Raw genomic sequence first — 13,755 nt, forward strand, 5'->3', positions numbered from 1 at the left:
TTAAGGAGTTTTCTTGTATTGATGTCAGTGGCTTCTATCTCCTCCTTTGGCTGGCTTATTATCCCAGCAGGGTATCTGATGCCTGGTCGGGTGTAGGTGTTCATTGCCTGGATCTTGTTCTTCCCATTCAGCTGACTCCTCAGGACTTGCCTTACTCTCTGCAGGTACTTGGTGTTTGCAGCTTTCCTGGCGGCCTCTTCATGGTTCTTGTGGGATTCCAAGGTAGTTGTGGCTGTCCTCAGTGTCTGTAATGTTGCCTTCTGTAGTGCAATCCCCTCAGTTCTGACTACCTTCCCTATCTTGGTTACTATCCGACTACACGTCTCCAGTCCTAATGACATTCCGATGTCACTGCTGTAGATCCTAGTGTTGTGGATCAGTGAATCGATGTCTTGTTCACTCCTGGCATTCAGCTTGATGTCATCCATGTAGAGAAGGTGACTGATGTTTGCTCTGTTCCGTATTCGGTACCATATTTGGCTAGTCAGTTAAGCGCAAGTGTCCTAAAAAGTGACACTTTCCGCCTGATAAACAGGTTGATTACATTCTCATATTGTATGAGAGTTTATTCACTAAGTGTCGGAGTCCAACAACATTAGATCCCCTTCAAAGAAAGTTTAACTACTGTTGGCTAACAGCAGCAAAAACAGCAGCGCTAACAAACAGAAATGTTCAGGATTTCCTCAATATCCCATTAGGTGTCCGATGACACCTCAGTATCGCTGTCATCAGACAGAAGCGAGTTTCACTGACTCATCAACTCATATCAGACTCACAAAGTTTTACAGCCTCCTCCAGAATAAATAGCTGTGGACACCCAGCATACTGACAGCTGAGGTAAACAGCGGGCTGACAGCTTATGCTCACTACAGATGAATGGCAGCCCGAGTTGTTTGTCCTACAGTGGCCACCGTAGCTAGGATTATGCACTTGTATTGGGAGGGGAATGAAAACAGAATTCTGTTGACCACAATCTGCAATCTACTGACATCTAGTGGTGAAATTTTATAAACTGTAATATATTTATTCATGGGGGGGCACGGTGGTGTGGTGGTTGGCACTGCTGCCTCACAGCAAGAAGGTCCTAGGTTCAATTCCACCTTAGCCATGGTCCTTCTGTGCGGAATCCAAAGACATGCAGTTAGTGGGGTTAGGTTAATTGGAGATTTCTAAATTGTCCATAGGTGTGAATGGTTGTCTGTCTCTCTGTGTTAGCCCTGTGACAGGCTGGCCACCTGAAGAGGATGAATGGTTTTTTTTTTTCCTGGATTCTGCAGGCTGGCTTTTTGTGCAAATACTGTATGAAGTTGAAGAAGCGTTCCTGCATGTATTTAGGTTTGTGTACTTTGGCATGAATGGAACGTGGCAACACATACAGAGTTTATAAAAAGTAAGTGGAGTTTGTTTAAAAAAAAGATTTTTCCTCCAACACAAATGTCACTCATTCAGGTGTGCAGACATTTCTTTCAGCAGATAAACTGAAAGAAATAAAGTTGAAAGTCAGAAAAAAACATGTTGTTTTAACACCCTGGACAGATTTCATTTAAATAGGATTAACCCGCTGCACCTACCTGAAACAAAACAATTTAAAAACATGATCTTCTGTGCTAACATTGCTGTGACATGTTGACACACTTGTGTATTGGCAGTAGTGGAAATGATGAGCAGAGTTGTAAATCTAACAGTAATCTGTCAGTGTGAGAACAAGACAGAGCAATAAAAAATATTAAGCTGACACTGACAGGCATTAACTGCTGAAGCACCACAGCGCCCGACTTTATGGGGAGAGGGTCACATTTACTTCCTGCTGGATTATGTTAACATAATAAACCGGCTTACTGAACACAGTGTGCTTCGAGTGTAGAGTGCATAGGCTTGTCTGTATGGAGTGGTGGAGTTAAGTGCTGCTGGATATTAATTTAGATGTCACTCCTGGTGACATGTGTTTGACGCATGTACGATGACGTAATGCTTTCCACCGACACTCACACGTTGGCTTCAGAGGCACGAAATATGGCTTCACATGCCTCAATGCTGTTGTTGTTGTAGTATTTTGTTAAAGCAGTGTGTTTAGTGGACTGCAGCAGCTCAGCCTAAGTGCAGATGAAAAATGTCAGTGATGCCAGAGATAACTGAGCTGATTAGTTTTACTGCCACTATAAAACAGACCTCATCAGTCAAGTCAGTGGACCATGTTCACATGATCAGAAACACAACTCTTCTTCTTGGAGTGAAATCAGAGCCTACCAACAGATAACACCAGCATAGCTGAGCTGAGATATTTTAGGATCTTCTTTGCACGTATGATAATCAAAATACCTGCAAGCAATGCCAATAGCTACTGCTATCATAACACTGTAGCAGTGGATTCAGATAATCCATGCAACTACCAGTGTTGCACATGAAACACAATTGTGCTTGTCATCTTACTAAAAGTCTGTGAGTTGACTTATACACATTAATGTTCATGGCGGAGATGTTTTTTTTCCTTCAATCAATTAGAGAATGAATTAATTTTTTTCATTTTACCTTTATTTTACCTGCAGGTCCCACTGATATCAGAATTTCTTTTACAAAAGAGAAGTGGTTGAGGTAGCAGCCACGTGCACACACGCATGTGCACACACAGCAGGACACCTGGTAGATCATCGTCTCTGATTCCACTAACTGGAACACATTCCAAAATATTTCAATCCTCTGGATCTGAAACCACAACTAGTCCAAATCCACTTGTTCCTGCTTGTTTTATAAGTGTGTAAGCAAATGCCTTAACAGAGGAAAAGGAAATCTTCCCAGGCCTGGCCAGTAATCGACAGTAACAGTCAAAATCAACGAAACCAGGATCTATTCAGATTACATCACTCTGGCGTCAGTAGGGGTGATAATGTGACAACATCCATTACTTAATTTCTGGTTCACACAGAGCTGCAGCCTGTCGGCCTCTAACATAATCCACAGCGTGACCAATGCCAAATTTCCTGTTTACACTTCTGTTGTTTAGATTGAATGAACCTCACACGTGCTCCCATACTCACCTGTACAGCTGTGACACAGGTGCACTGACCTAAACTGCTCTCTTGCTCTATTACCTCTGCATCTGAAGATGATGTGGTCTTTCTTTGCTTCTTTGTGGAGAGTAATTTCCACAGCCGTCGCCACAGAAAAGTGGCCACCAGACACACGCTCCCTAATATCCAAAGATCTTTATCCCTTAGGAAGTTCTCCATGATGGAAGTCTTCCTCTTCCCGTCCTCGCTGTCTGCCTGCACAGGCTGCCCGTCTTATTTCAGCCTCGCTGCCTCCTTGGGTGGCCGGCAACAAGATGTTGACATGGGAAGAGGCAGCAGTCGTTATTTATGAAAGAGCCAGGCTCCTGTATCACTGAATGCTCAATCCTTTGCTTGCTGCAGTATCAGACAAGGACAGGATTTCTGTGGAGTCAAGCCACCCGCCTACCCAGCCACCCATTCACCCTCCACCCGGCTTGCTCCCTACCTCCCACCACAGGACCTAAAAGGAGAGAACACGCTGTCTCTGAGACGAGAAGGGGACAGGTGGTGTAGGGTTCAGGGTGTCGTTGCCGTACGCAGAATCAGATGCCTGCTGCTGCCCCTGGTGCTGCTGGCATGTTAGTGAGACCCCTCTGGTATCCTTTAACTTCAGACACAGCACTTCATGCATGTTTGAATACTCCTTACTCTGTCTCCCAGGCAGCCGCTTTTCCTCCTTAAGCCTCACAAATGGGCGCAGACATGTGCACGCATCACTGCAGATGATGGCAAACAGTTACACAGGCATGCATGACTGTAAACAAACACCTGCAACTGTGTGGTGCTAAGTTTATCTTCTCTGGCCAACTGATGCACAGGTGACAACAAAACAAGAGCTGAAGTGCATTATGCTCTCCATGGTGTGTGATTATTTATTTGTCTTTTACATTTTTGTATTATTTTATTTATAGGAAGATTATACAGTTATGTAAAAATGAAAGTTTTCACAGAACTTTATGCAGTCCTATGAAAAACTAAGTACACCCAGTGATTCAGTAGTAGCTTGTAGTTATACTTGAAGTGTAACTTTTCTATATGACTATCAGGCTCTTTTGTCATTGTGGAGGAATTTTGACCCACTCTTCTTTATAACATTGCTTCAGTTCGTTGATGTTTGCTGGCATTTGTTTATGCACAGCTCCCTTAATGTTCCACCACCACATTTCGGTCAGGTTGAGCTCTGGACTTGAGCTATTGCAACATGTCATTGCAGCAAATCTTTATCTAATTGTGCTGTCAGGAACTTTAACATTTAATGTGCTAACTGAGGCCTGTAGAGTCTGAGAAGTAGCTCGTGGGTTGTTTGCAGTTTTTCTGAGCGTTGCATGGTCTGACCTTGGGGTGAATTTACCGGGACGTCCACTAATGGGAAGGTGTTGTCAGAGCCGGCCCGAGGCATGGGCGACATATTCGGCTGCATAGGGCTCCCTGACCACCAGGGGGCCCCCAAGCTCACCTACATTTGTCATTAAACTTTTTTGGTTTGTTTTCATTTTTTACATACGCCAATGTCCTAAAAGAAAGAAGAGACTATTCTAACTGTCCAGATTTGTACACTTGTAGCAACACTAATTTATTGAGTTGGCTACATTCTAATATTTCTGTCTCAGACTGATGCTGAAAAGCTAATTCATGCATTTATTACTTCTAGTCTGGACTATTGTAACTTGTTATTATCAGGCTGTCCTAAAAGCTCTCTGAAAAGCCTTCAGCTGATCCCAAATGATAGATAGAGTACCATATCACCCCAATAGAGCAGTTCACTCTCTGGCTTACTGTCTTACTTGTGGTTCCTAGGATACTTAATAGTAGAATGGGAGGCAGAGCCTTCAGCTTTCAGGCCCCTCTTCTGTGGAACCAGCTCCCAGTTTGGATTCAGGAGACAGACACCCTCTCTATTTTTCAGATTAGGATGACTGTTGGGTTTTCTCTGTAATTATTGTAGGGTCTTTACCTTACAGTATAAAGTGCCTTGAGGCGACTGTTTGTTGTGAGTTGGCACTGTATAAATAAAATGGAATTGAATTGAAAAGGCTGAAACAGTAATGCATCCTAAAAAAATTAATAATCAACTTTAACCCTTCAGCATTAATAGTGATTAAGTTCAGGGGACAACGAAGCAGTATGGAGGGGGCCCCAAATCAAATCTTGCTTAGGGCCCCTTCAAGGCTTGGGCCGGCTCTGGGTGTTGTATTAACCCAGCAAACTGCCAAAATGTCTGCTTTTATGAAGGTGCTTACACTCGCTGATGATCAGTCAGGACCTGGCTGCTACATACCCTCCTAACTCCTCTGGAAGCAGTAAGGGTGTACTTGATTTTTTTCCAGGACTGGATAGAGTCCTGTGAAAACTTTCTTTTTCCAGCAGCTGCAGCTGGGAAACATAAAGCAGAATCTTTGGATGTATAAAACACTAAATTCCACTTTAGAAAGAGGGAGTAAAAAAAAAAACACTGTTCATGCTTGTAGGTGGAGCATACATCTACTCTGTCAGTGTTGCAAGGACTGCAGTTTCCTTTTCGGACTCTGCACCTAAGTGTGTGTGTGTGTGTGTGTGTGTGTGTGTGTGTGTGTGTGTGTGTGTGTGTGTGTGTGTGTGTGTGTGTGTGTGTGTGTGTGTGTGTGCGCGCGCGCGCGCGGCAGCTATCTGTCTCTATGGAGCTGCTGATTTATACAGTGACAGTGGAATGTGATCACCCTGCCAAACTTAATTTACAGATTTAACTTTGCTGCTTTTAAATGTTTCTCTGACCTTTTCTTGTCCACTTTGTCAAGATTTCTCTGCACTGAGAACCTTCATTTTTCTATTTAATACAATAATAAAATAAATAATAAACCTTTTCAGAAAGACAAAAGACTTTAAAGGTGCAGCACTCTAAAGCAAGCTCGGTTTAACAAGCAACAACAGCTGGGAGGTTACGGGGGTCGTAGATGTTGCTCAGCAGGACCCCTGGGAGGAAAAATATTTCCCAGCGGGAATATGAGGAGAACCTCTACACAAAGAGAGAAGGGGCAGGAATGTCAGCATTTGGTAATGAGGCCAGTAGATCTGAAGGACACCTCCCCTCACTGAGAGGCATGCATGCTGGGTCCTCTTGCCTGCGACTCAAAAATCAGCGTCAGTGCGCCCTGTTGAAGGATGTGTCAGTTGCTAAAATGCATACGATGAAGCGAGGACAGAGATGAGTGGATGAGGAGCACTGGTGTATCCTTCAGCATATAAAACAGATGTAGCACACAGCTGGAATATACAAAAGATGGATGGAGGAGGACTTTTCTATTTTACTGTTGTGCAATCTAAATGAACCCAAATCACTTTTTTACACGTGGACTTTATGGCTGAGTGTCATATGCTTCTACGGCACACTTTACATTGCATTTCAAGTGTCTGCACCACTTTATATAACAAGGCATGGTTTATAAATTATGAATTATGATTTACTAATACCTTACTAATGCTTCATAGTATAAAGTCTTACCATAAAAAGGCATTAAAATAAAAAAAATAAGGATTTTGATACTTTAAGAATGCCTCCAAGACATTACATGTAAACAGTTTCTCTTAACAGTAACTGACATTAACCATAGCTCATATTTATAAAGAGTTGGAGCCCAGCAGAATCTATTCATTTTCTAAATAAGCAGAGTAAAGTAGTCCAGGCCTGCCATCGTGTGGCAACTAGACCTGTGTCACTGAGCCAAATTCACTTTTTTTTATCTGCAGTGTGCATGGTGTGAGACACAGGCAGAGCTGAGGAGGTTTAAACAGGCAATAAAAAAAAAAATGGGAAAGATCTGCGGCGCCCTCTAGTGAGCTTGCTGTATTTCCTCTGTCAAGGCCTCCTACATGCCAGCTCTGGTCAGGACATGTTGTGCCTTCTAGGAGGCGCTGCCAGCCAGAATAGTGTTTGCTCTCAGTTATTGTAGTTCTCCTTTCCCCCTCACTGCACACTCAGATTCAACACAAGTGTTTCCATTAAGGAGGACAAAAATGTTACAGTTCTCGTGGTTTATCAGCGCGCACTGGGTTGCAGACATAAAACGGACAGATGATGAATTGAGAAGCTCAGCATCTGATATTTGATTGCCAGTTAAATCAGAAATGAATAGGAAAAATCTTTGAGCTAACCAGATTAGATTAAAGTTATCTCTGTGTGGACAACAAGAGCAAGGAATGTAAAATGAGTGCATGTTACCTGCTGATTTCCTCCCTCCAGCTCCACATGTTTGAGCTCCCAGAAACAGCGCATGGTCTCCACCTTCTCCAGGTGACGGTAGAAAGCCAGGCGGCCCAGGCGGAGGCTGTTGCTGCGGTTGCGAATAGCCTTCAGTCCCTCCATCTTTTCAACAATGGGAGACATGGGTATGGGTGGTGGTACTGCTGATGGAGGAGGCTTTCCATTCTTCTTAGCAGAAAGTAACTCGTTACAGGGAGTCTTCCTGTCTGACCTGAAATTATGACAAGATTAAAGTTAAATATTTTCCTGCATCCTGCATTCATGGATCCATCATGTGGATGAAATCTGCTGTTACAATGATGAAACAATCAGCGTAAAAAGATGTATTCCATGCCTTATTACATAAAACTGCCAACAGTTGCCCATTAGAACTTCTAATGGATCTGCTACTTTTTAAATTTTGACTGCACGAGGAAGGACTGAAGTCTTTAGAGAGTGGTGTGCACGGATCAGAGTGTGCAGGCTGCCGAGCTAACATGGAAGTACCACTAATGGATGCTCTGAAACTTTTAAAGTATCCAAATGTCTGTTCTCCCTGATGGCCGTGATAGGAAATAACCGGAGTGACAGTGAAAATCTTGAAACCGACTCTAGATTGTAGTAAATTGTTTATGTATGACAGGCAACTGATGATGCAAAGATCATGAAAATATAACACTGACGGACAGCAGTTGTCTTCAATGATTTGAAAATTGCTTTCACTATAGTAATGCAACAGTGATATTAAAGGGGATTGCTACCTTGCTATTAACAGCGTGCGCTTGCCCAGCTCTAATCTACACTGTTGAAATAGCTGCGCAGCCCACATGCTTTGATCCAGGCCTCCCGTGGGCAGCACTATCTCAGATCCAAATGAGATGACGGATGATGTGGTGGAGAAATCTGCTCTGACGCCTGCTAGCGACAGCTGGCTTTCTGCTGCGCTCTACCTGTTGAGCCTCTAGGGGAGTCATGGAAGATCACTGGGGATATTTATACCTCTAGAGTGTAAATGTTCCGCCTTTGCTTGACAATTACAGAGGGCAGAGAGTGGCTGTAGTTTCAGCATGGTGCATAAGCCTCTAAAGCAGCCTGTGTGTAGCAGCCAGAGCTGTTCTTCAGCATCAGAGGCTTTCTCAGGGTAGGATTTCAGCTTCAGTGAACTAAAAGAGTGGCCATGGATGCACCTGTCACTGCTTCTTATATTGGCCTCTTTACATGTGCTGATTTGTTTATAGTGGGGAGAAATTTAAATTCTATAATCGTTTTTATTTCTATATGTACCTTTCAACTGGTTTTATGCAACTCACTGTTATCAGTATACGATATACTGATAGTTAAAATGTATCAGAACTTAGATAAAAGTTCAAACCTGTTTGATAAAGTCTGCAAATGTAACATGAGATTGTGGAAAGGTGTCATATTTTGCAACAGTTGCACAAGATTTGTTAATTGTACTGCAGCTTTCTGCGAGGCACTGCTGAATGCTTGGCTTGAATATTTGTGTAAACACTTATTTGCAAAGAATCTTTAACAACTGGGGACAAAATGTAACCAACATCACAAAACAACTCAAGTGCACTTCTTTAATTCACTGAAATTTGCAAACGTATATATATATTTTTTTTAACAGAGTTACGAGACTTCGTTCATATTCATGATCAGAGCAGCAAGTAGGAACACTGGAACACAAAGAACAAACCACAACTGCAGTTTATGCAACTGATGAAAACTATCCTGTAACTGGGGCATTTTGCTGATGCCCTTCTCAAAACCGACGTGGGATGAAGTGTAATCATTTACAAGATATGGGTGTGGGAGAGTCATCAGATAGCTGCGAGGTAAATTAGTGAGGAGCAGGAGAAAGAGTTTTGTGCAGTTGTGTAGGCAGAACCAGCCTTACACTGGACATTTGATATCAATGCACCCATTAGTATAAATGTATATAAAGATGTCCGCCAGGCACCACTCTTTATTGATTAAACATTTTTAAAAACATCAATTTTTTGTTCCAGCTAAGCTGAATGCACAAATATTCCTGATAATATGGGACCAGCTTTCACAGTAACATTGTTACAGGGTGGGATGACACACAGCAGTAAGTACGATCACTGCCATTTTTTTTTATTATTGTTGAGGAACACGTAAAAAACTTTTGCATTAAACACATTTGATTTTTGATCACCCTGAATCGAATGAATAGAACATTGTTATATTTCCATATTACTAATTTTAAAGAAGTATCTCCATCTTTCACTGTGAGACCCAAAGGCGACCCCCCCCCCCCCCCCCCCCCCCCCCCCTGCTTTGACTGTCAGCTGGTGCTGAGATGGCTCACAGCCCTTTCCTGCCCTGTTAGCTCTGGGAGACAGGCTGACCCTTGGCCACTTACTTTATAGGGCTTTATTTTGGGTTCTCCACAGTGCGGGGTGAAGGTCAAGGGGCATGCTATCACCAGATATGGAAAAACCTCCCTTACTGAAAAACCATTAGGGGACATGAGCTGTCAAAAGGCTTGTTGCCGGGCGGACAGAAATTAAAGCTGATTAGATTGCTTTCCATTGTGGTCAGTTTGACTCATTCCAGTTGTTGTTTCAGCTACCCACGACATAAGGGCATTGTGGATGGGTATGTGGCTGTGTTTTATGTGTGCTCTGGCAGTGAGTGTGTCCAAGCAATGCTGTAGTTTGTGTATGTTTGCTTAGCTTGGCGGCCTTTAGTAATCCCTCTCTATAAAATGGCAGGGGGGTTCCTGTCTGTCTTCTCCATCCTAATCCTTCCATGTAACTGATAGGAAGAACTGCATGTGTCTCGTAACTCTTAAAGCAGCAATGAATCATGAAGACCCTTGGGACTCTGTGAAGCCTCATATGTATGTTTAGATGAGCGGCAGAAAAAAACTAGTAGTGCTGGCATCTTTCAAATCCCCCCTAAAATGCCAAGCTGGCCACAAGAGTACAGTAATATGAGGACACATCAATGTGTGTGGAACCCGAGCTACAGACATTCAAAATGTCAAAATCTGTGCAGATTAGCTGTTTATAGGGACTAAAAGAAATTTTCAAAAAGTTTTGATGTATGTATGATATCAATACTAATAGCAGCTGATAGAAAAAATAGATCTCTGTGTTAAGGATTGTGGCTAAATCCCGCATCAAAGTCTGTACATAGCTGTGGGTTTATTGTAACAGGCTAATTGTACAAAGTACAAGCTGCAGGCATTGAAAAGAATCAAAGCGAGCGACACAATGAAAGACAGAAGCAACAGGTGACAATAAAACACTCCTCTGTGCCTCTTTAGGTCTTCTCAAATGATTGCCAGGGCACAGATGGTGCTGGAGTAATAAAGTTTGCCGTCACTGTAAAGTACTAACCAGGCCATTCACAAATACCCTTAGTGGAACTACATGCTCTATTATATAAATAGCCAATTTAAAATGTTTAAGTAGTGAAAAGTAGATTTGAGTTTAACGCGTTTAAGAAATAACTTTGTTCTCGTGGCGTCCTGGTACAAAGCTGGGTTTAGGGCACTTTTATCCTGCTTAGATTAAAGACTGCAGCACAGGCAGCACATAAAAGCATTGCGTATGTGCAGATTTGAGTCACAGTGAACGAATTCTGCACAAATGTTTCTTGTGACACACTTGAAAAGCAAATGCAGAAATAATCTGCTGCTAGTTACTCACACTTAACTATGATTACATTAAGTGGCGTGAGGAGACACGCTGTCTGCTGCATGTCCGTTTGCTTGCATTGTGTGCACATGTGCATGCATTTGTGTATTCAGGCAATACTCGTGCAGCCGTGTGGAGGTAATCTAAGGCCGAACTCTGCTGGGGTTTGTTTTTATCATGTAGGCATGGTACAGAAACACCCATGGAGCAGATTAGGAGCCTTTTTTTAAGTGTTAGGCCAGTCTAGTGCCAGTCAGCTTAAGTAGGAGGGGTGGCTTGGAATGGACTGTCTTCAACCCCAGGTTGCTATCTTTTTTTCTGGGGCCTCTGCTGTCCTGGTTTAGTAGCTGTAGCTGCATGGAAACAGCCATCAAAGCCTATAAACCAGAGGAATGTGGGGGAGGTGTCTGTGTGTCTATATGGAGAATAGAATAGTACAGAACATTGCCATCACACCAAATGGATAAATAAACAAAAACACGCCATAATGTGTATATATAGCATTTAAAAACATATTCAAACAAGTGCAGCTCTTTAATTTTTTTAAAAGACATGCTGCTCAACACTAACCTTTATCAAGAAAATTAAAGAGAAATCCTGACCCTGTTTCCCAGTTCACACTGCTTCATTAGAGGGGCCAGCGGTCACTTCAAACGAACAGGCATCAAATTAAAAGTGTCGACTGCCCGACAGGATAATATCAAGTGATCGGCAGGTTTATTTTTCTCCATCTAAACTCAGCATTCTCTCCTTTTCAGCTTGCCAGCACACTTTCATCACAGTTTAAGCCAAGTCACAGTCAGCCATCGGATTGTGGAGGTTCTCTGAGGCTGAGGCCAGTTTGTTACTGAGCCCAAGCAACCCTGAAATTCTACTGCAAGTGCCACATACAATATGCATGCATGTATATTTAAAGTCATTTGAGGTACATGGAGTTCACGTGAGGACAGAAAAATTCACAAACTCTGTACAGGCATCACCCTAGATCTTGTGCAAACAGACAGCAGTTTCACATATAAACATGCAGAGTACGAATGTACGCTCTAATTTGATACCCATTAGGCATATTCAGTGCCCGCAGCCCCTCCAATCCTTCCGGCTGACAACAACTCAGCAACCCAGGCAGAAGAGTGTAACAGTAGAACTTCCACTCAGTGTACTTTCTCGTTTTGCCAAGAACAAAGCAGTGCCCTCGTTTGAGTCCACAGTGAGAACAGCTGCTTTCCGCTTTGCAGACAAAGTTAGGTATGAATCTGCAGGTTTTAATAATTAAATGTTTCCCAATTACTGCATTGAAACACATAAATGCAGTGATGACAACCCTCTGACAGTGTGATAAAGACATCTTTGTTAAAGTCTACATTTAAAATATGATATATTTTTTTTCAAATATGTTTTAAACCAAAGCTTCCAGAGGATAAATGTATGGCAAATGCACAGCATACGGGTTACTTGACAAGCAGCATCTTGCAGTTGAGGCAATTGATCCCAAAGGAGAGGAGGTGTTAGAATTCAAAAAATGTTTAATGTGACTTTGCATTTATCGTTAACAGAAACAGTCACTATCGGCAGGCAAAAATGTTTCTTATACTATTCAAAAAGAATATGACAGTGATGAATGATTTTCCACGTTTTTCCATGGAAAATCCTGCAGTGGTGAGGCTACAACAGTAGCCCTGAAGACTCACCCTTGGTGCACATTTGCAATCACCAAAATCTTCTTCTCCTTTCCTCCCATGTCTCTCATGGGTGTGATGGAGTCCGTCTCGCCAGGTTTCCTCTCTTCCTCCACTGGTTTTTGCTTTCTGCTCCAGCTGCTGGATGTTTTTTTGCTTTGTTTTTTTAACCTCTCTACGCACGCTGGGCAGCTAGGACAGAGGGACCCAATGTGACTGACAAACTGACAGATGAGGATAGATAACTTAATGGGAAGTTCTGGCTGCTTGTGGCTATCTGCACTGGGAGCCACAGCCGCCCCGGGATAAGCACCAGAGGAGGGCGGGTGAGGGAAAAAGAGGGTGTGTGGGGGGAAGGTGGGGTGAGGGGTAGTGGTGGTGTGTGTGTGTGTGTGTGTGTGTGTGTGTTTGGGGGCAGAGGGGAGGGGAGGTGTCTGCCCTGGGACTCAGGGACCACAAGCAGGGACAGAGTGGAGTAAGTGTTCCAGGGAATGTGGCTTATTATAATGGAATGAGTGGAATGCCAGAGTGCCATGTGTGTCTGCAAAGGGAAGGATGATAGACTGAGAGAGGCAGAGTGGGGGGAGTAAGAGGTCAAAATGGGGAGGGAGCAAAGATACAGACTGAGGTTTTAAAAATGTCTACCTTGTTTATGTTTACTCTTTGTTTAAACCTCCATCAACTGAAATTTGATTTGTGTGTGTACGTATGTATTTATGGAGGGGGGGTGAACAGATGAACTGTTTGGAGTCGTGAGTCCTTTGGTAAATCCTTTGATAATTTTAGCTCTGTTTTGGTCTCCACCACCTTCCCGGGGGAATTTCTAGTATCCAGTGTCACCAACTTTATTCTACCTGATGCTAGGAAAGTAAACAACAGTGAGGTTTGTTTCCCTGAAACAATACTGATGAGTTCAAACAGTTCAAAGATACTAAAGTTAGAAGGAGATTATATGCCTGTCTAACTGGAATGGAAGATCGAGCATCGTGAGGTAGGTTGCTCTAAATTCTATGATATGTGGGATAAATCTGTCTAGTAAAGTAAAGCAATAAACATCATTCACCAAAATCCATTAAGAGAATAAGTAGGATAATAGAGAGGGGAGAAATATGGGAAGTAATGAAACATAATAAACACTT

The 13,755-nt window shown here is 42.7% G+C and overlaps 1 protein-coding gene across 1 annotated transcript in view; it reads right to left on the reverse strand.

Moving 5' to 3' along the window:
* The window catches only part of mylk4b (myosin light chain kinase family, member 4b), a 37,914-nt gene extending 25,101 nt beyond the window's left edge, over nucleotides 1–12,813 (reverse strand). Inside the window, exons 1-2 of the mRNA XM_030726778.1 lie at nucleotides 12,629–12,813; nucleotides 7,246–7,498 (exon numbers count right to left, since the gene is read on the reverse strand). Coding sequence (XP_030582638.1) covers nucleotides 7,246–7,498; nucleotides 12,629–12,687 — 312 coding nt within the window. The 5' untranslated portion in view covers nucleotides 12,688–12,813. The remainder of the gene's footprint in view (nucleotides 1–7,245; nucleotides 7,499–12,628) is intronic.
* Nucleotides 12,814–13,755: the final 942 nt, after the last annotated feature.

Source organism: Archocentrus centrarchus, chromosome 4, assembly GCF_007364275.1.
Source record: "Archocentrus centrarchus isolate MPI-CPG fArcCen1 chromosome 4, fArcCen1, whole genome shotgun sequence".
Classification (NCBI taxonomy): domain Eukaryota; kingdom Metazoa; phylum Chordata; class Actinopteri; order Cichliformes; family Cichlidae; genus Archocentrus; species Archocentrus centrarchus.